General features: G+C 38.5%; 1 protein-coding gene across 1 annotated transcript in view; it reads right to left on the reverse strand.

Annotated features, from left to right (window-relative positions):
• The window catches only part of LOC147230051 (contactin-associated protein-like 4), a 164,498-nt gene extending 145,853 nt beyond the window's left edge, over positions 1-18,645 (reverse strand). Inside the window, exon 1 of the mRNA XM_086153174.1 lies at positions 18,511-18,645. Within this exon, the coding sequence (XP_086009300.1) occupies positions 18,511-18,595 (85 nt within the window). The 5' untranslated portion in view covers positions 18,596-18,645. The remainder of the gene's footprint in view (positions 1-18,510) is intronic.
• Positions 18,646-23,327: the final 4,682 nt, after the last annotated feature.

A 23,327-nucleotide genomic window follows, 5' to 3' on the forward strand; every position in this document is an offset into this window, starting at 1 on the left:
CTGTCTTACTCATTCACTCAATGTCTCACTCACTCATTCATTCATTCATTCACCCTCTCACCCATTCATTGACTGTCTCACTCATTCACTCAATGTCTCACTCATTCATTCATTCATTCACCATCTCACTCATTCATTCACTCAATGTCTCACCCAGTCATTAATTCATTGTCTCACTCATTTATTCACTGCCTCACCCATTCATTCATTTGTACAGTCATTTAGCTGACATTCACTGACTTATTCATTCACTGCCTCACTCTTTCCTTCATTCGTTCATTCATTCGCCATCTCACCCATTCATTATTAATGTCTCACTCATTCATTCATTCACTGTCTCATTCATTCGCCCAATGTCTCACCCATTTACTTATTCATTCACTGTCTAACTCATTCATTCATTCATTCATTCACTGCCTCGCTCAGTCATTTATTCACCATCTCACTCATTCATTCACTGTCTCACTCATTCACTCAATGTCTCACCCATTCATTCATTCACAGCCTCACTCTTACATTCATTCATTCATTCATTCATTCATTCACTGCCTCACCCATTTATTCATTTGTACAGTCATTTAGCTGACATTCACTGACGTACTCATTCATTCACTGCCTCACTCTTTCCTTCATTTGTTCATTCATTCGCCATCTCACCCATTCATTAATTCATGTCTCACTCTTTCATTCATTCAGTGCCTCACTCTTTCATTCATTCAGTGCTTCACTCTTTCATTCATTCATTCACTGTCTCACCCATTCATGCAATGCCTCATTCGTTCATGTGTCATTCTACCTATTTTGCTTGTTTATTTTATTTTAATTTTTTTTCCATTCTTATCCTTGATGTTTCTGCTGTTCTCTCTGCTGCCTATTTATTTATGATTTTTTTTTTTCGCTATATTCTCTTTTGCTATTTTGTAATTGTCTTCTAATGGTCTCTTTATTTATATTTAGGGACACTTGTAACTGTTACGCCGCTGTGATAGAAAGAATTTCCCCTCTGGGGATCAATACAGTTTATCTTAACTAAAAACACGGCGTCCGGCGGCGGCCGGTAGAGGTTTTACCTCCTCAACTAAACTGTCCGGCTTCATGATTGGTGGCTCCGCGTTGTATTTCGTAACCTTGACTTCATCAAACCGCATTCACGATGCTTCTTTGCCTGCACATATTTCCATAAATGACACTAAAGCTGAAATATGAACCCGGGACCCTCAGGTGCTGCTTTCCATGAAGCTCATGAATCATAAAAGAGGTTTGTTGGGGGGATTTTACCACCTCCGATAGTTCATATTCAAAGGCTTATGTTCTTCTGTCGGAGCAGCTGACTGAAAAACAAAATGTCATTAGGCGGCGCTTCGCCTCGCCTGAACCGGCCGAATTTAAACCGTCCTCAGCGTTTCCTTACTTGCCGAATCCTAGAAGAGCTGAGGGATATTTCACGAGCTCGGAGATTAAATCAGCCTCTCCTAATACTCCCCGGCTGCCTCCGCAGCTTCAATAACCAGCTCTTTGAGAGCGCAGCCTATAGCCTGCATCGGCTGAGTAATAACATCCCGGAATTCTCCAGCCGGCCTACAGCATTTTGGTAATTTACTGTAACGCTTATAAATCTATCTGCAGCCCGCAGCAGGCGGATGATGAAACCCTTCTTTCAGAATGTGGGAAACACACCGGGCGCGGCGAAAAATTAGCAGATACGCCAGTCGGTTTGAGGTGGAGTAAACAGACGAGACTTTAACAAGGAGCGAACCGGGAGAGTTTCCACGGCGGCATTTCTGACCCGAATCACCCGTTCACGCTAGGGGTGGAGCCAAATCTGTCATGGGGCGACAGGCGACCCTGGATAATGGTGGGTGATGGTTCCTGATCCTGAAAGGCAAGATGGCGGGCGGGAGGACGCTGGCGCATTTGGCTGCCGCTTCCCGCTCTCCAACCGATCAACCAAACCAAAGACAAAGGCTCACCTGGACAATCTCCAGCAAGCTACCGAACTAGCTTGCCGACCTGAGCAGGCTGGCTGGCTAGCTAGCCTCTCAAAACTCCAGATCCCGACGGCGACCTGAGCAGGCTGCTGGCTGGCTAGCTAGCCGGCTAGCCTCTCGAAACTCTGGATCTCGACGGTGACCTGAGCTGGCTGGCTAGCTTGCTAGCCGGCGACCTGAGCCGGCTGGCTGGTTAGCTAGCCTCTCAAAACTCCAGATCCCGATGGCGACCTGAGCAGGCTGGCAGGCTAGCTGGGCTCTCGAAACTCTGGATCCCGATGGCGACCTGAGCAGGCTGGCTCGCCGGCTAGCCTCTCAAAACTCTGGATCTCAACGGTGACCTGAGCTGGCAGGCTAGCTAGCCGGCCGGCCTCTCGAAACTCCGGATCCCGATGCCGCCTAGCAAGACAGCATTTCCATTGGCCGAAATCTTCTTGCTCCTCCTGCTCCACCATCTCTCCCTCCACCAAAAATCCATCTCGTCACTCAGCTGCTCACCGGCGAAGCTCCTCCAGCTTGTCCCTGGACTGGCGCTCATCACCACACTCTGTAATCATGGACTTCTTCCCAATAATTCTGTGTATGTTCTGTTCCTTCTGCTTTTTACTTGTGAAGCGTCTTTGAGTGTCATGAAAAGCGCTATAAAAATCCCATGTATTATTATTATTATTATTATCAACATCAAGAGGATCCGCAGATCTAGTCATCTCTAGTCTGGACTACTGTGACTCCCTCCTTGCCGGTGCCCTGGTGGTGACCATTAGGCTTCTGGAGCTTCTTCAGAAAACGGCAACCCGCCTGGTGTTCAACCGTCCCCCAAAAAATCCCCTTCTTATGTCCCTTCACCGGCTCCTGGTAGCCGCAAGCATCAAGATCAAGACCCTGGTGCTCGTCTACCGGGCGGTGAATGGGTCAGCCCAGTCTTATCTCCAGGTTATCTCCAGGTTATGGTCAAGCCACATGTCCACCACATGTCCGCCACCTCCGGGCGACCGTCCGCCCGTCACTCAGAGCCCCCGGCTGCCGATCCAACCGGTCTCGGCTCCTCATTGGTGGAACCAACTCCCAAAAAACATCGGAACGGCGGAATCGCTCCCCATCTTTCGCCGTGAGCTAAAAACATACCTCTTCACCAAGCACTACCCTGCTAATCGCACTTAGCACCCAATCCTTCTCCAAAAAAACAATGTATAAGGTTCTGAGATGGTTTTTTGGTAGTTTGGTCACTTCTGACTTCCGACTACTGGTACTTCGGATCTTCGCTGACTGAACTGCATTTCTTGTAAGTGGCTTTGGGTAAAAGGGTCTCCCAAATGACTGGAGCGTAATATACTGTAATAATCTAATCATTTTTTCCTACCAATAAACCGCTGCATGTTTTTGAAATGTGAGAGGAAACCGGAGAACCAGGCGCGCAAACTCCCAAATCCAACCGGAGTCCTTCGCGCTGCGAAGCCGAAGCGCTAACAGACTAAACAAGGAGTTGCATAGCAGAGGGTCTTTCCTAACTGTGGCTTCAAAGCATACAACTCTTGCTCTTTCTGCTAGAAGGAAACCTGACGGCAATCAAATCGGTATCGAGGGAAAGCATGTCGCGTTGGAGCCGTCCGGAAAACGGGTTTCCCTTCGCATCAATGTGAATTTGAGTAAAAATAATTTGTATGCAATAAGAAAAGAGATGCTACATGCTAGATGCCCTTGTGTGAGAGGAGCAGGTGCTTTCATTGCAAAATCTCTAGTGCGTGTTTTTTTTGTTGTCATTGTTGTAGCAGGTCACAGATTATTAAACACTTTGTTTTGAAGAAACAAGAAGTTCCACTGACTTTGTGGTTTTTTGCGAAGCAGAAGTTTACACAGCGGCGGCTGTGACCCTGTTGAGCCGCATTTTGTAATAAACGTCCAAAATGTAATAACTTTTTCATTTCATTTTGTAATAAAGCCGGATTTTGTAATAAACTGCCCCAATGCATTTTGTAATAAATTTTGCCGCATTATGTAATAAGTTATTACATTTTGAGAAGATTATTACAAAATGCACTTGCAACTTTTTTATTCTCTAGGAAATGTAATAACATGGAATTTATAGAATATTCTCTGTTAATGCAACCTTTGAATAGTGTACTGATAGTAATTGCTAAGTACTGCTACTAGGCTAATACAGTGATGCTAATAATAGGCCTAGCTTTTACAAATACTTTGAAGTAAAATAAAATACAATTAACAAACTTATGCTTTAGAATTGTTATTACATAATGCACCATGTTATTACATTTCCTCGAAAATAAAAAAGTTGCAAGTGCATTTTGTAATAATCTTCTCAATATGTAATAACTTATTACATAATGCGGCAAAATTTATTACAAAATGCGTCGGGGCAGTTTATTACAAAATGCGGCTTTATTACAAAATGCAGCTCGACATTTTGGACGTTTATCACAAAATGCACCGTTTTTACAAAATGCGGCTCAGCATTTAGGAGGTTTATTACAAAATGCGTCTCAACAGACCCCTTCTATGCTGCTCAGCACCTCCAACCGAAGCTGGATGCTTGAGTTCCCTTTAAAAAGAAGCTTCAAACCTTCACCGCCCGCCTGCAGCAGGACTTAAACCAACCTCAGCTCGCATTGGAAACCAAGCGGCGTCGACTCCGGATGGATCGCAGACGACAAAACGCTTAAAGGCGAGATTTCAAATGACCTTCTGCATGTTTTTAGACCGTGGGAGGAAATCAGGAGATCAGGGAGAACATCAGACGGAGGGACAGCAGATCATGGAAATTCATCGCGTCTTGCATGAAATGTCAAATGTGGACGTCGTGTCACGCGAACAAAGGTTTTCCTGGAGTCTTTAAGAAACCCATCACTTTGTTCCTGTAAAAGATTCCTTTTCAAGATTCGTCAAATATTCATATTATGATCGAGTTCATTTCGGTCTGGTCATGCATTGCTTTGCCAAAAAGACCACAAATTATGGGATGCATTCTCCGGGGAAAGCCAATTTATCACCGGATATGTTGAAGGATTCCACTTTGACCTTTTGTTTTTTGAAACTTTCCGGTTTATTTTGCTCTCTTTTGCGGTTGAACACGTTCAATGTCTTCATCTGCAGGCAGGAAGTAAAGCAACTAAATGGAATTCCTTGAAACCAGATTGGATTATGGAGATGAAGACCTTCAGTCCCTCCATATAATTTAAGCACTTTTGGAGAATATTGCAAATTAAGCCCGAAGTAAAAAGGGGGTTGATTACATTATCTGTCATTACGCCGAGATTATAATTCATACTTAGCCGGAAAACAAGGAGACGGAAAGACGGTCATTGATCGTGTGGAAATTTCAAATATTCTTCCCTTCCGAAGATCACAGAAGACATATTTAGATTTTTAACGATAACACAAACCGCTCACATCCGTAATCAAGACGTACAGCCTAATTTATCCGTGACGCCATTTGATCATCTGCAACTTCTTACTTCCAACATCTTGCCGAGGCTGCAAGATGGTACAAAGTTTAACCCCCCAAAAAAAAAAAAAAAAAAAAAAAAAAAAAATCACCATCAAAATTAAAATGAACGATTACAAAATCTCTTATTTTTGGATTTGGCTTTTTATCATTAAATTTGTGGTGATTCTTCACCTGCTGATTTATTCTGAGTGGAACAACATAAATAAGGAGGAGTTTCAGCCAGAACGGAGCTCTGAAACAAATTAAAAAAAAGGAAAGAGTCGATCCGGAGGATTATTTGAAGAAGAGATCTGACGACTAAAATGGCTGAGAGACAATATATTGTTTTCCGGACAGTTAAATACTTTTGAATCGGATTGGATTTCGGCTCATTGCAATAGTTAAGTTTACTAAAATGTTGACGGATAATAATAAGCAGGACGTAAAACTGGACTGTCGTTTTCTATTTTAAGCACCAGTGGGATAAAAGAATACAGGGATTGGGATGGATTAAAAAATTTTTTTTTTTTTTTTTTGGACTCTATTTCAATTTTCATCTGGTAGTTATCTATATATTTTCGAGCTGCAGAAATCCACCAGGAATATAAAGTTCAACTCATCTCAATTCTGAGTTTGTTCTCATTGGTCCTGGGAGTCTTGCTCCAACCTGACTCTCCTTGTCCATATGGACAAAAACAACCATCCTTTGAATACTTCATGTCCACACACACACACACACACACAGATATAGAATTTACTTTTGAATAAATCATAACGGAATGTGGTTAAATAAATGTGATTGTATATGTTGACTTGGTTATGATTCCAACCAAGCAGGAAAAGTGTCTGCACTCCATTTTCATCCAAGACCAGGTCAGGGTGTCTGCAGACCACATTTACCCAGATCTTTCTCCTCCCTGCAATGCATTTCAGCTCAAAGGTTTCCCTGAGCAGAGTGGAAATGTGGTTCATTCAGTCTCTTCCTTTTAGCGCTCGGACGATGCATGTAAAACATCGCATCCTCTATTCTGTGGATGCAGATCAGGGGTGTCAAACTCAAATCCACAGCGGGACAAAATTCAAAACTGGGACAAAGTCGCTGGCCAACATTGATATTTTTTGGAAAAAAAATCTTCCTCCAAGATGTAACAATGAACCCAAACAAATTTTGCTTAAAAACGAAATATGGAACAAGCATAGCTTAATACTATACAAGATATAACTTAATATTGCACACATACAAAAAGTAGCAGGGTGCTAGTATTAGCATAAGGTTGCTATGACTACGGCACACAGAGGAGAGGCTGTTTATGGGTCCTGTTGTGATTTTCGTGCCAAAACACCAGCAGAAAATTCTGGGATTTGTAGAATTAGCGATACATGCACGGCAGGCCAGCTCTAATAGTCGTTTGCTAAGGCTTTGCCGGCCAAATAGAATTACAGGGCGGGACAAATTCGGCCCGCGGGCCAGAGTTTGGATCAGTTATCAGACAAACGTGATGCAGGACTTCCCGATCAAGTCGTCCATCTTGTAGGGATCGAAGATCAGGCATTCAGCGTTAGGAGCTACGACCGCAAACAAATAGTTGGGCCCTCAGCTACACCCATGTTGGTGTTGAATGCATCCCATAGTTTCCACGGCGCTGGAAAGCAGATCAAACCACCTTTAAACCCGTCTCCTGCGATCCTGAACCAGACCGGTCTGGCCGGGACTCCGGCGACTCAAGTTACGTAATCTCCACAAATAACCACCTTTAAATAAGGTATGAAGAGTAACCTTCTGATGCTGTGCCTCAAAACCGCTGATGCAAATATCAACTTGCATCAATATTGACAAAGATATGGTGAATTGTTAGCACAAAAAAAACAAAGAATCATGACAGAAGAGACGGGAGACCGGTTTTCTTCCACGAGTCAACGGTCTAGATCAGTGTTTTCCAACCAAAATGCCCACTTTCACCCGATTGGTCAGAAAATTATTTATCCAACGCAAATAATGTGTCTTCCTATGTCTATGTGGGCAGCGTGTCGATTCCATGGCGACGGGTAGTGAATTAACCTGTGCATCTGTGTATCAGAGGGATTAGTGACGCTTTGCGTGATACATTTTTAAAATAAAAAGTACTTGTATCTGCGTAAACAAACAGGCAGCGTTGTTGAAAACGACCAAGACGAGTGAGAAAGCAGTGAAAGCTGCTATAAAGTTGCTGAACTCGTCTCTAAATCCAAACATTAATACTACCTGCCGGCAAAATCACCGGAGAAGAAAAGCTCGGCTCTGGCGTTGATAAAGAAATAGCCAGTTCTCTCAAATAATACCATTTCCAGACATATTGATGACGTTTCTTCAGACATTGCAAAAAAGTTGCACATCAGTGGGAAATTTGCATCGCAGCTTGACGAATCTACAGATATTAGATTTCACACCAAGCAAATTGAGACGACGGTTTCATTCTAATTTGTTAAAAAATGTTTTTGACATATGTATTTGGTGGTGATTTTTCTAATGTAAAATATGTGCCGTGGCTCTAAAAAGTTTGGGAAACACTGAAAAAGGAAGGACCAACGTGCAGCCACTGCGTTCTTTCTCACCATTTCTGCTCAGGAAACGCTTTACCCCGAAACAACCGACGTCAACAATCAACTTCAAACCTTTCCAAAGGTTTCAGATGAAACTTTCCGTACATATCACACCCAGAGCGTGACTTAGGCGAATATGTTACGCAGGTAAAATCAAGAAAACGTCGAAATCCAGACGCCGTGAGAGATTTCAAAGCAAAGTTGGATTCCAGCATTTTAGTAAGTAACTCTGATTTCCACAATATATTCCTTTTTGGGTGGAGTTTGCATGGTTTTCCTCCAACAGTCCAAAAACATGCAGCGTGCATGTTAGAGCAATTAAAGAAATATAAATATTAGAGAAATATTGGTAGAACTGATTGAGGGGACGGTTGTTTGTTTACGTTTGTTACCCCGCCTCTCACCGTGATGGATGGATATATTATTCTTAAAAGAATTGTTTGTTTTTTTCCACATTCAGATTTATTTAATGTGTTGTTTTATTTTTTTAATTAATTTTAATTAAATTTTTATTTAGTTTTTCCTCTGTGATGAGATATTCTTTTGAGGGTATATTTACAGGTACACATACCACATATACAGGACTGTTTCAGAAAATTAGAATATTGTGATAAAGCTCTTTATCTTCTGTAATGCAATTAAAAAAAAAATACTTTTTCAGGATATTCTAATATTTTGAGAGAGGATTTTGAGTTTTCTTAAGATGTAAGCAATAATCAGCAATATTGAAATAATAAAAGGCTTGCAATATTTCAGTGGATTTGTAATGAATCCAGAATTTATGACATTTTTGTTTTTCTAATTGCATTACAGAGGATAAAGAATCACAATTTATCACAATATTCTAAGTCCTGTAATGAGATAACATGATCATGTCAGGACATGAAATAAAAGAAATAGAGTGTGACAAAATTTGAAAAAAGGGGTGAAAAAATATTTCAAAAAACATAAAAAAAAAAAAAAAAAAAAAATCTAAAAGGATCTAATGTTTGTGTAAAAACTCTGAGTCAAACCCAGACCTGGACATTTTACAGCCACATCCGGCCCATTTTGTTTTTTTATCAAGCAAAACTAGTATCTTTGAATAATTTATTAAATACTTTCAATCAATATTGAATTTAAAAACTCCCTATTTTCTCCTTTTGTTTCATTTTGTAGAGGTGATTACATACAACATAATGTCAGTACATTTATGACGATCATCCATTAAAGTGGAAATAAAAATGCCAAAAAATTAAAAAATATTTAAATTGCAAATTTCATTTTGTTCAATTTAATGATACCTCGTTGGCCCGTGCATAAAAATTAAATACGAAATGTGGCCGGCCAGCCAAAATAACTGCTCACCCTGGTCTAATCTTATTTTAGTAAAGATGCTTCCCAAGTCTTAATCATTTGCTCCGTCTGGTAACAGTTTCCATACTTTTTTAATCCATATATTATATATATCGGGGGATCCGGATTTAACCACCGGTTAAGTTCTGGCTTTTAATTCTGCCGTCAACTATAGGTTTAGGATTTATTTTTCATCCTTTGTCTCCTAATCATGCAATTCTAGGGCTTTGTGGAGTGTCTCGTTTGATAAAATTACATTTTGCGAAGCCAAAATATATGTAAGATAACCTCTATTGTTCCCCATGGGGGGAATTCCTTTGTCACAGCAGCGTAATAGTTATAATGTAAGAAATAAAAAAAAAAAATAATAAAATTAAATTAAAAAAAAAAAAATTAAATTAAAAAGTAAAAAAATAAATTAATTAATTTAAATTAAAAGGTAATAAGTAAATAAATACAATTAAATTAAATAAAAAAATAAAATTAAATTAAAAAGTAAAGAAATAAATTAATTAATAGGTAATAAATAAATAAATAAATAAATAAATAAATAAATATAAATACAGGGACACTTTGAAGACGGACGACATCCACGAATAAATACACATTAGGGAGAACGACAACAACATCAAGTGCGCGGTTGGCAATATCTTTATCGCAATTCCTCCCGCAAGATCTACGACGTCTCGGCCCCAATCTATTTATTTTTGCAAACGTTTGCCCGTATTTAAACCCACTCCTTCGCACCTGCATCAGCACGACTTCGCTTCACGTACACCGACCATATAAAGGGAAATGTTAGAAACTGGAAAGATGCAAGTTTGGTAAAAACTGTCCATTTGAATACTTATTATCCATATTCATATTATCACGTCACTTCCTTCCCTGCGGGCGCTGATTAATGTAAACCATGTTATCTCAAAAAGTGTCTCGGAAATACAAACAAAGAAAAGTGCGCCTTCGCCGTTCTTTGGTCCGGACCCGAGAGAAAGTGATCTTTCATGGAGCGAATCCACCGGAGAGGAAAACGCGGTATAGCGAAACTACTTGACCCTGTTCGAGTAATTCTCTACCTCTGAACAAGGGTAAACTTTTTTGTTTTTCTGGAGAAAAAGCTCCAGACGGGGTTAGAAGAGAGGAGTATCAGAGTTTATATAGGTGGAAACCCTCGGCTGAACACAACATCTGTGATTCTTGTAAACGTGGCAAAGGTCCGAGCCGTCCGAGGGGCTTTAACACAGTCGGGAACTGAGAGGGAAAATACATTTTATCAGTACCAAGATGCCTTTTCAGGGAAGATAAAAATGGGGTCTCCTGGTCTTCACACACGTGACAGGCAGAATTCATCTGCGGTTAGTTTATATACCAAACTAGTATGGGAAAAGCTCCGGACCAGATGTACCAAAAAAAAAATAATAAAAATAAAAAGGAAAAAAATAGCATTTTTTTTTGGCATTTCTCGAAATTGTATTCGTTAGAACGCTTCATTTTTAATTTTCTACATTCGTGTATTTTCATTTTATTGTTCAAAGTAGCATGGCCCCCCGAGCAGAAAAAAAAAAAAAAAAGCATATTTTTATACGTGAAAACTATCCAGAGGGGCAAATAAAAAATAAGAAGAGTGATATCGAAATTAACTAGAGAGAAGAACCGCTGCTTAGCTTTACAACAAACCTGATTACATCCAGAAATTAGTCCAGATGCACAAAAGAGCAACAAAATGCAAGGAGGTACTTTAAAATGAAGTGCTGGTAAAAAAAAAGACGCTGCAAGATAAAGACATGTATGCCCGTGTCTGCACACACACACACACACACACACACACACACACCTAATGGAGATAATGTTGTTTAGGGAAGGTCTGTTCAATACCTCGGCAAAAGATTTGCATCAAATCAGTAACATCTAGCGCGCTAATTTTTATCCAAATAACGAAAATGAAGGAGGATGCCGGTCCCAGTCAGAGCTTCGGGTTACAGGAATAAAAGAATCCATTACGTGTTTTCTGCTTTTTGGAAACGTAACACAAAACAAGGTTTTATTGGTTTTCTTTTTAAAAGCCAGTGTTTGGTAGCCGAGATGCAGGGAGTCTTTATAGAAATATTCTGGTCCTACACTCGGCCCGAAGCTACAAACCGTCGGATATGGCTTTCAAATGATCAAATCAATGGTCCAAAAATGTAATCGTTGAGTTTTATTAACGCTAGATATAGTAGTTTAACTTCCGCCACAAGGTGGCAGCCATGTGGCGGCGCCTACGAGCTGTTTACGTTCCCTCAAATAGACGTAAGACCGATGCAGGATGTGACTTCTGGAATTTGAGAAGGTTCAATAAGCTGAAAATCACACAGCACTTAAGCCACTCATCAATACAAGCCCAGATAGGGAATTTAAACTAATAAATGTGATATTATTTTTCATTTATTGTTTTTTTTTTTTTTTTTTTCAAATAAACCCCAGGAAACAATCCTTTTTTTCCATATTTCTGTATTTATTTTTTATTTTTATTTGTTTTTCAATCAAAAGGAATTTTTTTTTTTTTTTTTAAACAAAAAAAATATTCAGTTCTCAACCAATACATTTATTACCATTGACAATAATCTTGTTTTGATCCTGTGTGGAAAACAATCAATTCTTTGCGTAAGTTGTCTTATTTACCAAAATGAACTGAAATAAACTGACACTTTTATTTTTTATTATTATTTTTTTTAAATCAAAAGGCATTGAATAAATTGGTTTTTTTTAAATAAAAAAATTGTCAGCTCTAATCCAATTACATACATGTTTTACCATTGACAATAATAATATTGATTGGATCCTGTGTGGAAAACAATCAATTATTTGCTTACGTTTTCTTATTTACCGAAATGAACTGAAATAAACAGACACTTTAATTCTTTACTGTTATTTTTTTTTTAAATCAAAAGGCATTGAATAAATTGTTTTTTTTTTTTAAATAAAAAAAAATTGTCAGCTCTAATCCAATTACATACATTTTTTACCATTGACGTAATAATATTGATTGGATCCTGTGTGGGAAAACAATCAATTATTTGCGTACGTTGTCTTATTTACTGAAACGAACCGAAATAAACGGTTCATAAAATCCGAAACCTTCTGTTTTTTTGGACAAACACTAAACTAACCTCCACCTCAAAGGTCAAACCGTAAAACTTCGAATCATCGTCTCTTCGCACCCCAAAGGCAAACGTGCTTTAAACATCAGAATCATCCGACTGCGAGTGTGTGATTCCCAAAATTCACCGCGACTGTTCCTGGTTTTGATATCAGATGGGAATTAAACACAGGCTGGCAGGCAGCTGCTTCACCGGCTCCCTTAAATCTCATCACCAGTGATTTACTCATTTGCTGCTCCACCTAACAAGGCATCGGAGCGCCATCTGCGGCTGTTAAAATATGTATTTGCAATTTTCTGTCACGCCGCCCGCTGCGAAACCCTCCGCCTGCACAGGAAGTTACTAAAAATCTCCGCGGACGTCGATTCTGTCGTCGTCGGCGACGGGATTCGTCCGTCCGTTTCATTATCCTCGCGTCCGTTACGCCGATTTCGAAGGTCCCGCCTCGTCTTTTACCCGCCCGTTTTTGCAAAGATGTTTTCTCTGGATCTATTGGACGCGGACGTCGATTTTGGACTTTTAGTGTTTTCGTGGTAAAAGGTTTAACACGATAAAGTCCTGACAAATGAACTCAGGGAAACATCTCGGCGCTGATCGGATTTTGCCGGTGAGAGTTGAAGGGCGAACCTTCGGAAAAGTGTTCGATTGGATAGAGAGAGAAATTGAATCGAGCAGGAAAAAAAATAAAATAAAAAATCGAATCACAAAAAGATGAAATGTTCACTTTATATTACAACATTTCCTTCCCAAAAACACTTGACTGGTCATTATTTCCTCAGTATGAACATTTAGACAGAGATGGGTGGATACAATAACAACAGTGTAGTATTTCTATTTTAGCATATTTCTGTCTGATCTTGGAAATAAAGTTGTGAGGCGAGTTTTCATCTAAAGAAGCAACACGAAGATGATAAAAAAATTAGGTTAGACTTTGCTTGTTATGACTTTGGATGAAACTCGGTATCAGAATCAAAGAAAGACGCGACGAGACGTAAAAATGTCCATTTATCCAGAGCAAAATGAAAAGAAAAGATAGAAATTTGGGGACATTTGAATGTAAATTGAACCAAATGAAAATTGCAATTGAAATATTTACATTTTTTTTATATTTTAACTTTGAAAATCATACAAATGTACCGACATTATTTCGGATGTAACCCAAAATGAAATTAAATGGAAAAAAAAAAAAAAAAGAAGAGTTTCTACATTCAATATTGATTGGAAATACAAATTAAAATATTCAAAGGAAAGAAATTATAGAAATTTTGGGGACATTTGAATGTAAATCGAACCACATGAAAATTGCAATTGAATTTTTTTTTTTTTTTTTTTTTTTACATTTTAACTTTAAAAATCATACAAATGTACCAACATTATTTCGGATGTAACCCAAAATGAAATTAAATGGAAAAAAAAAAAAAAAAAAAAAAAGGGTTTCTACATTCGATATTGATTGGAAATACAAATTAAAATACTCAAAGAAAAGAAATTATAGAAATTTTGGGGACATTTGAATGTAAATTGAACCAAATGAAAATTGCAATTGAAATATTTACATTTTTTTAATATTTTAACTTTAAAAATCATACAAATGTACCGACATTATTTCGGATGTAACCCAAAATTAAATTAAATGAAAACAAAAAATTTAAAAAAATGAGGAGTTTCTACATTCAATGTTGATTGGAAATACAAATTAAAATATTCAAAGAAATTATAGAAATTTTGGGGACATTTGAATGTAAATTGAACCAAATGAAAATTGCAATTGAAATGTTTACTTTTTTTTATATTTTAACTTTAAAAATCATACAAATGTACCGACATTATTTCGGATGTAACCCAAAATGAAATTAAATGGAAAAAAAAAAAAAAAAAAAAAAAGAGTTTCTACATTCAATATTGATTGGAAATACAAATTAAAATATTCAAAAGAAAGAAATTATAGAAATTTTGGGGACATTTGAATGTAAATCGAACCAAATGAAAATTGCAATTGAAATTTTTTTTTTTTTTTTACATTTTAACTTTAAAAATCATACAAATGTACCGACATTATTTCAGATGTAACCCAAAATGAAATTAAATGAAAAAAAAAAAAAAAAAAAAAAAAAAAAAAGAGGAATTTCTACATTCAATATTGATTGGAAATATGAATTAAAATATTCAAAGAAAACAGTTTGGGCGGTAAAAACAACTTTTTTCCCCTTTCGGCTTCGGTCCCAATATTTCTAGAAGCACCGGAAAGTTAATGTCGCCAGACCTTTCGTTTTCTAAATATCGACGGGGACGAACACCTCTCCGTCCGTCCGCCGACCACCCTGGCAAATGTCAAGAGATCCAGCGAGAATTATACGCCGAAGAAGAAAACGCCAGCGAGGTCGGGACGCATAGAATGTGCGACGTGTGTGTTTCGCCGCTCGGATTGGAGTCGCATAAGATCGTGTTCTTGAAACGGATGTGTGAGGAGATTTATCTGGGTCACTGTCGTCTGCTTAGTCAACAGAGCCAACTCAGACCAATACTTGAAGACACGTGTGTGTGTGTGTGTGTGTGTGTGTGTGTGTGTGTGTGTGTGTGTGTGTGTGTGTGTCTGCTGTCCGTTGAAAATATATTCTGTCACATTAACATCAATGTACATTCGAAGTAAAAAATTATTCTTGACACTTGGTTTGTTTCACACACACACACACATATACACACAGGTACATATATATACACACATACATAAATACACATATGCATGTTAACACACACACACACACAAGCATATATATGCACATACAGACACATATATGCGTGTATATATACACATACATATATATGGATGCGCACACACATATATGTGTATATATAAACGTATATATGTAAACACACACACACACACATATATATGCACGTGCATATATACATACATACACACACACACACATATATACACAAATACTTACACATATATACAGATACATATATATGTATACACATACATACCCACACAAATATGAACACATACATACATACATATACATAAATGTATATATACACATACATATACGTGTGTATATATACACATATATACACACATACATACACATATATACAGATACATATATAAGTATACACAGACATACATATACCCATATATGTATACAAACACACAAGCATATATACATACATACACATATATACATGTATATATGTACACACACATGCACACCCACACACACATATATATATACATACACAAATACATAAACGTATATATATATATACACATCCATATATGTATATACACATCCATATATGTATATACACACACATATATATATACACATCCATATATGTATACACACACACACACACACATATATATATATGTATATATATATATATACACACAAATACTTACAAATATATACAGATACATATATATGTATACACACACATCAATATATACATATATGTACATACACACACACACACACACACACACACACACAGTGATGTATCCCGCTATGGTTTTTAAACGCAGATGGATATTTTTCTTTCATTTCTAACTCAAATATAAAATCTCACAGATGTTACTTTGACCTTTTTTTTTTTTTTTTTAAACCCAAGCAGAGAAACCACTGTATTTTCAGGGTCTGGCAGTTTCACCAATGAATCCGAGTCTTTGATTTAAAAACTCAAATGTATGCAGTCAAATACTGTAAGCAACGGGAGGGACGCAGAAACGTTTACTTAAAAGAGAAAGACAAGAAACCGGTCGAGTAGGGAAACAAAACGCGGCAACATAATGATAGCCTCTCTGATTCCCAAAAAGCAGAGATCCGAGGCGGCGGCGGCGGCTCTGACAAGCCAGCGAGGAGAACCAAAACACACTCGTGCAAAAAAGAGGAAGACACGGATGACGGGAAACAGCGAGACAAGAAGGAAGGCGGCCGAGAGACGAGAAGCCGATGTGAGTCACACCCAGGCGACGCCGAGAAATGAGAGACGCAGCAGGACCGAAATCACGAGGGGAGAATTTGAGGGATAAACAGACTGGAATATTTCTGGTTTGAGGAAAGTGAATTAAAAAGGAATGAAGGTTTATCACTTATCACTATCGCTTTTATTCCCTGAATCTCCCTGAAATTCATGTTTAAAGGGTGACAACTGATTGTTTTGCTTTTGCGCGTCGTAGCGCGGTATTCAACGTAAACCCCGTTTTGAATTTAAACGCGGGAGTTTCTAGATCCATTGGTTGAGGTTTCAGCTTTTTTTAATGCCAATTTGAGGGGATTTAAGAGGTTTTAAATCGCTCAGGAGTGGCTTTTTAAGTGGGCCGGCGCTTAAAATTCAAATTGTTATCTCGCTTAACAGTAGCCGTTTTTTAATTCTGTTCCGAATGATTCTTAACTACATTAGAACACTGGGGTTACTCGAATATTTAGCAATTTATTTCTCTAATGATGTGTAATTGCGGTCACATTCACAGGGCAGGTCATGGAAATTTCCACGCTGATTCATTTTGAGATTATCTCTCATTTTTTAAGGTTTCCTAATGCCTACCTTTTCGTTTAGGCTCGTTATTTTAAGGCGTGCAACAACGCCGTTTCCTATGAAAGATTTTAAAGCTCATAAATCCACGATTCAAATGAATCTCTTTGGATTGCTTTGTTTATCAACTCTGGCTTAGAATATAACATCCCTCCCTGTCTGACCTGCTGGTGTTTGGTCGCTGTCCGCGGTGCTGAAGTTCACAACGTATGATTTGTCTATGCAGACACATCATTAATAATAATAATAATAAAAATAATAATAAGTGGACTGATATTTCTCAGATATCTAAACTTATCTCCTGGACCTCCAGTTAAAAACTGGCAAAAAACTGACTGGTGAATGAATGAATGAATGAATGAATGAAAGTTCCAGCTTTCTCCTGCTTCTTTTCCTTTCTCCAACACCAAATCATCATCTCTTCTCTCACTTCACGTCTTCTTTCCCTCCATCCAGAAATCTCTCCATCCTTCCTCTGGACCTCCAGCTTCCTCCCGCCAGCACACTGGCCATCTCTCCTCTGGAGCTTCTCCACACCATCTCTGACTTTATCTCCAAAAACATCTAACAAGCTGCCCTTCATTCCCTCCACCTCCAGCTCTGTTTCCCCTCCATTTAGCAACAGTACAATATATAACACCAGTCTATTTTATTTATGATTTAATCTTTAAATTGTTCTGCAGGGCTTATTATTATTATTATTATTATTATTTCATCACATTGTATAACTGTTATCTAATACTTCTATCATCTAATATTGGAGTTTCAAAAGGAACCATGTTTGCAGCAAAAGTCCAGACCAAAATGGGAGTCGATTTTATCACCATCTGTTCGACTCACACACACACACACACACACACACACACACACACACACACACAGAATAAAACCATCTTTCCCACGATGAAGGTTCAGTCCCGTCACTCTCTGCACTGAGCATCACCAGAAACCAGTCATTACCTCTCTCACACACACACACACATACGCGCACGCACGTAGGCACGCACGCACGCACACGCACACACTGCACGGAAACGAGTTGAAAAACTGCATTCGTGCAGCTGCATTTGAGGATGCAAAGCCCGTCAGGCACGAACAACATCATACCAGCAGATATCCACACGCACGGTGCACGTTTCTGCACCGTGCATGTGGAAATACACGCTTTGAATCTTGAATCATCACAAAATCCCCCACGAAGTTCACTCACAAATAAGTAAGTAAAGCATATATAAAATTAAAAAAAGGATAAAGTCATTCCAAACTCCGAAAGTGTTTTCCGAATCTTTCGAGCGCCGGAGACGCGTTTTAAAACCATCCATTTCACCAGTTCGTCCCGGAGAAGTGTTGCACCGAGCCGCCAAATCCGCGGCTCTTAAACCGGCCAGGGGAAGCCTCCTCCCCCGGTCCTTTCCGGACCAAAAAAAAAAAAAAAAAAAAAGTACACGAAAACATAAAAATAAAAATAAGCAAGAGAGCCGCTCACCTTCTCCGTGCGTCCCGCACCAACCGCAGAGGAGAAGCGAGATCCGAGCGATAATCCACGCCGACCTTCTGCTCCCCGGACCCATGGTGAGGAGGATGGCGGGGGGACGACGAGGAGAGACGCGGTCGACCTCTCCTCTCCACGAGCCGGGAGGAATCTCGGACTTAACTGCGAGCGTGCGTGTGGCCGTGCGTGAGAGAGAGAGTGAGAGAGAGAGTGAGAGAGTGAGAGAGAGGCGGAGACAGAAACACAGCTGGTTGCGGGTTTTTACTCCGCCGTCACATTGCACCACTTCTCATCCCGTCACGGAAGAGGAAACCTTGGAAAACACGCTTGCTACTAATTGATAATGTTAATTGTTTTGTCAAATCGCGTTCTCGCGAGAGTGTGGGCAGTGGCTTAACGCGACGTGACCGTGTGGAATTAAAAAATGCACGGCTGGGAACAATGTGATGGGGTTGATATAAAGGAGAAATTGCGTGTATTAAATTTGGAGAGAAAAAAAAGTTGTATTTCTCTACACACACAATTTTAAAAGAAAAAAAAAATACACGCCATACAAAATAATAATAGTATAAAACTAATAAACTAATCAAACAAAAACTCAAATTTAAGTTGCACTTCTCTACACACACAACAAAAAAATATATATATCACACTGACCTGATAAAATACAAAATAAAAGGAATTGAAAACACGTGTGCTACTACTTGATAACGTTGCTGTCTCAAATCCCGTTCTCGCGAGAGTAAGGACAGTGGCTGAGCGCAACGTGACCGCGTGGAAAAATAAAAAAGCACGGCAGGGAACAATGTGATGGGGTTAATATAAAGGAGAAATTGCATGTATTAGATTTTGGGGGGGGAGACAAATAAGTTGCATTTTTCTACACACACAACTTAAAAAAAAAAATGTAAACACCCAATGAAATAATAATAATAAAAAAACTAATAAACTACTCATTTAAAAAACTCAAATTTAAGTTGCACTTCTCTACACATGCAGCAACAAAAAAAATATCACACTGACCTAATAAAATACAAAATAAAAGGAATTGAATACACGTGTGCTACTTATTGGTAACGTTGTCTTCTCAAATCCCGTTCTCGCGAGAGTATGGACAGCAGCTGAGCGCAACGTGACCGTGTGGAATTAAAAAAAAAAAAAAGCACGGCGGGGAACAATGTGATGGGGTTGATATAAAGGAGAAATTGCATGTATTAGATATGGAAAAAAAAAACAATAATAAGTTGTATTTCTCTACACACACAATTTTAAAAGAAAAAAAACACGCCATACAAAATAATAATAATATAAAACTAATAAATTAATCAAAAAAAAAATCTAATTTAAGTTGCACTTCTCTACATACGCAACTTAGAAAAATAACACAATGACCTAATAAAATACAAAATAAAAGGAATTGAAAACACATGTGCTACTAGATAACGTTGCTGTCTCAAATCCCGTTCTCGCGAGAGTATGGACAGTGGCTGAGCGCAACGTGACCGCGTGGAAAAAAAAAAGCACGGCTGGGAACAATGTGATGAGGTTACTATAAAGGAGAAATTGCATGTATTAGATTTGGGAAAAAAAAAACAACTTTAAAAATCTCAAATAAGTTGCATTTCTCTACACACACAACTTTAAAAGAAAAAAACGTACACACCCAATAAAATAATAATAATAATATAAAACTAAGGTTGCATTTCTCTACACACACAACTAAAAAAAAATGAACACACTGACCAAATGAAATACAAAATAAAAGGAATTGAAAACATGCGTGCTACTACTTGATAACGTTGTCTTCTCAAATCCCGTTCTCGCGAGAGTGTGGGGAGTGGCTGAGCACAGCGTGGTTGTGTGGAATTAAAAAAAAAATCACGGGTGGGAATAATGTGATGGGGTTGATATATAGGATAAATTGCATGTATTAGATTTGGGGGGAAAAAACACTTTAAAATCGGTAATAAATTAGAATTCTCTAGACACACAACTTTAAAATGAAAAAAAAAACGTACCCACCCAATAAAATAATAATATAAAACTAATATACTAATCATAAAAAAAAAAAAAAAAATCTCAAGTTAGTATTAAGGAGGAATTGCATGTATTAGATTTGGGGAAAGAAAACTTTGTTAAACTAAAATAAGTTGCATTTCTCTCCACACACACACAAATTAAAAACAACAACAAACACGCCTAATAAAATACAAAATAAATAAAAGGAATTGAGTTTAAGTTGTCTTTACCTTCTTTCATTTATTTTTAATAGCATCTTTTACATCATTTTCTTTTTTTATCTCGTAAAATGTGCCAGAGTGGTGTTGACATGAACACTTTTATAATGCTGAGTCCACAAGCCTGGTAATAACACATACATAATTAATACATTCAAAGTGTCCCGTCTGCAGATTCACTAACCTGGTTAGCCATTTTGAGCTGCAATGTTCAAAAGGACTATTACATAAAAGTAGCAATGAACTATTTTAGTGTTTATTTTTCATGAAATATGGACAACATCTGGCAAAGGGGACGTTTTAACGTAAAAGATGGACGTCTGTCTGATAAAAGTGGAGAAACTACTTCACGAAACGTCAAATACATTTATAGGCACATTGATGGGATGATCCACTGCTGGTATCTAATGTGAGATGAAATAAGAGTTAAGCTGTATGTTCATCAAAATGCACGGAATCAAATGTATTTTGAATTGTGGGTTGTTTTTTTTCGAGTTTGCTCTCGAGCAGCCGAAGTGTCCTGGGCTTGAGCGAGTACCTGTCTTTAACTTGCAACTCTAAATTAATGCATTTAATTAAGATGTTCCTGGTAGCCGCTTGTATTTCTTTTCCTTTTTAATCAAACGCACATCCACTTACAACCAAAACGCAGTTGAGCCGCCTAAGGTAGCTTTTCTTGGCGCCCAAAAACCCAAATACAGTAATTTCCGGACGATAAGCCGCGACTTTTTTCACTTGAACAACGATGCGGCTAATATATGGACTTTTTTTGGGTGGGGGCGCTAACGAGCTTCACGCCGCTAAAATATTTATCCTCTTCACATCGGACCAATGAAATGACCGAGAAATTCTGAGTCCGTTCAACTCCGACACCGAAAAAGACGACTTTGACGGTTTTAGTGCGCAGGAGGAAGCTAAAGATAGCGGCTAGTTCAGGGGTCGCCAACCTTTAACACCCAAAGAGCCATTTGGACCCGGTTTCCTCGGAAAAGAAAACACTGGGAGCCGCAATTACTTTTTGACGTCTAAAATAAAGGTACCGCTGTATATATTGCTTTTTATTACCTTTACACTTCGTATAAACAAGTGTGTTACTTCTGAAAGTAGTACGGAGAAAATCAAATTTTATTTATGTAATGAACTCATTTTGAGCTTTGGCCTTTCAGAGCGTTTAGCGGAGCCTTGACCTGAATTTTAAAAAATAAATCGGGAAAAAAATCACTGTGTCAGTAAACAATAAAAAACAAAAATAAATATTTGCAAAATATCTTCATAGATATTTATTTTAACTGGTTTATGGGACTTCTGCTCCTGAACTTCTGCGCACAGCATCTGCAAACCGGGACTTTACCGGCCGGCGGGTATACCGGCTTCTGCCAGTGTGACGTTATTTTGAGCGGCGAAAAATAATAAATATAATTTTATTTGCTATTTCGAGATCACAATAATCTCCCAACTTAGAACCAAAAGTTAAAAAAGGAATTAACACAAATGAAATAAACTTCAATTAAATATTTATAATTTATTTTCCCAAGCCGCTCGGAGCCGCAGTGTAAAGATGGAAGAGCCGCGGCTTATATTGAGGTGCGCCCTATAGTCCAGAAATTAGGATATATATATATCCGCAAACTCCGGTGGCCGCGATTAGAAGATTTGGACAAGAATTCACCAGGACCTGGAGGACCCAGAACCTCCACAGACCTCGTTCCCCAGTGGAACATGAATAATGATGCTCAATAAACAGGACTTGTTTACAAGTATCTGGAGATACGAGGAGAAAGAGTTCACCGGAGAGAAGATGTGGAAAAGCACAAGACTGGAAAATGATATCGGAGACTATTTTGAAGCTGCAAGAGTAAGAAAGCTCCCTCAAAGAAAATACGAAAAATAATCAAGCCCGGGTGTAAACGGTAGACTTTGTCGGGCCGTCGAATGGCGAGGATTTGGGATATTTTCCTCTCGTCGATGACGCCCTTTTAAATGGAAAGTCAGATTTATGACTTGATTCGATTTTATGGCAGGTGCGGCGGTAATTTCAAGAGCGGGTTCGGGGCAATGTTTAACAGCAGAGCAGCACTTTCTCTACTACTTAATCCACATAACTGCCAACTCAGTTCAGTCAGAGACAAAACGATGTGGTTGCAGTCGCTCCGCCTGAAAACCCCGAGAGGAGACGAAGGAACACATCAGCAGGGGAGTCGGATAATAAAACTCTGCAGCGAGAGAGTCGACAGCAGGGACATTATCAGATAAGGAACTGTTAAGTGTTAACGCTGCTGGAGAAATGAGGCAAAACAAGGGATCACACACACACACACACACACACACACACACACACTTGTCAAGAATGTCCAACATCCTTGCATATTGTCGCTAAAACGGTTTAATCAGCTCAAGCTGAATGCTCCAGTCAGCCAGGTGACAAATCATAAATGCAACTAAAGGGGAAAAAAAAAAAAAAAAGAACAAATAACTTCTTGTTGTCGCTTGTCTCAAAGTTGGATAAATTATTTAAAAATATTTGTAGTGAAAGTACATCGTCAAAATGGCTAAAAATACAATGGAAAGCTGTAT

Source organism: Fistularia commersonii, chromosome 10, assembly GCF_037954325.1.
Source record: "Fistularia commersonii isolate RoL2024-O1a breed Wild chromosome 10, RoL_Fcom_v1.0, whole genome shotgun sequence".
In the NCBI taxonomy this organism is placed as follows: domain Eukaryota; kingdom Metazoa; phylum Chordata; class Actinopteri; order Syngnathiformes; family Fistulariidae; genus Fistularia; species Fistularia commersonii.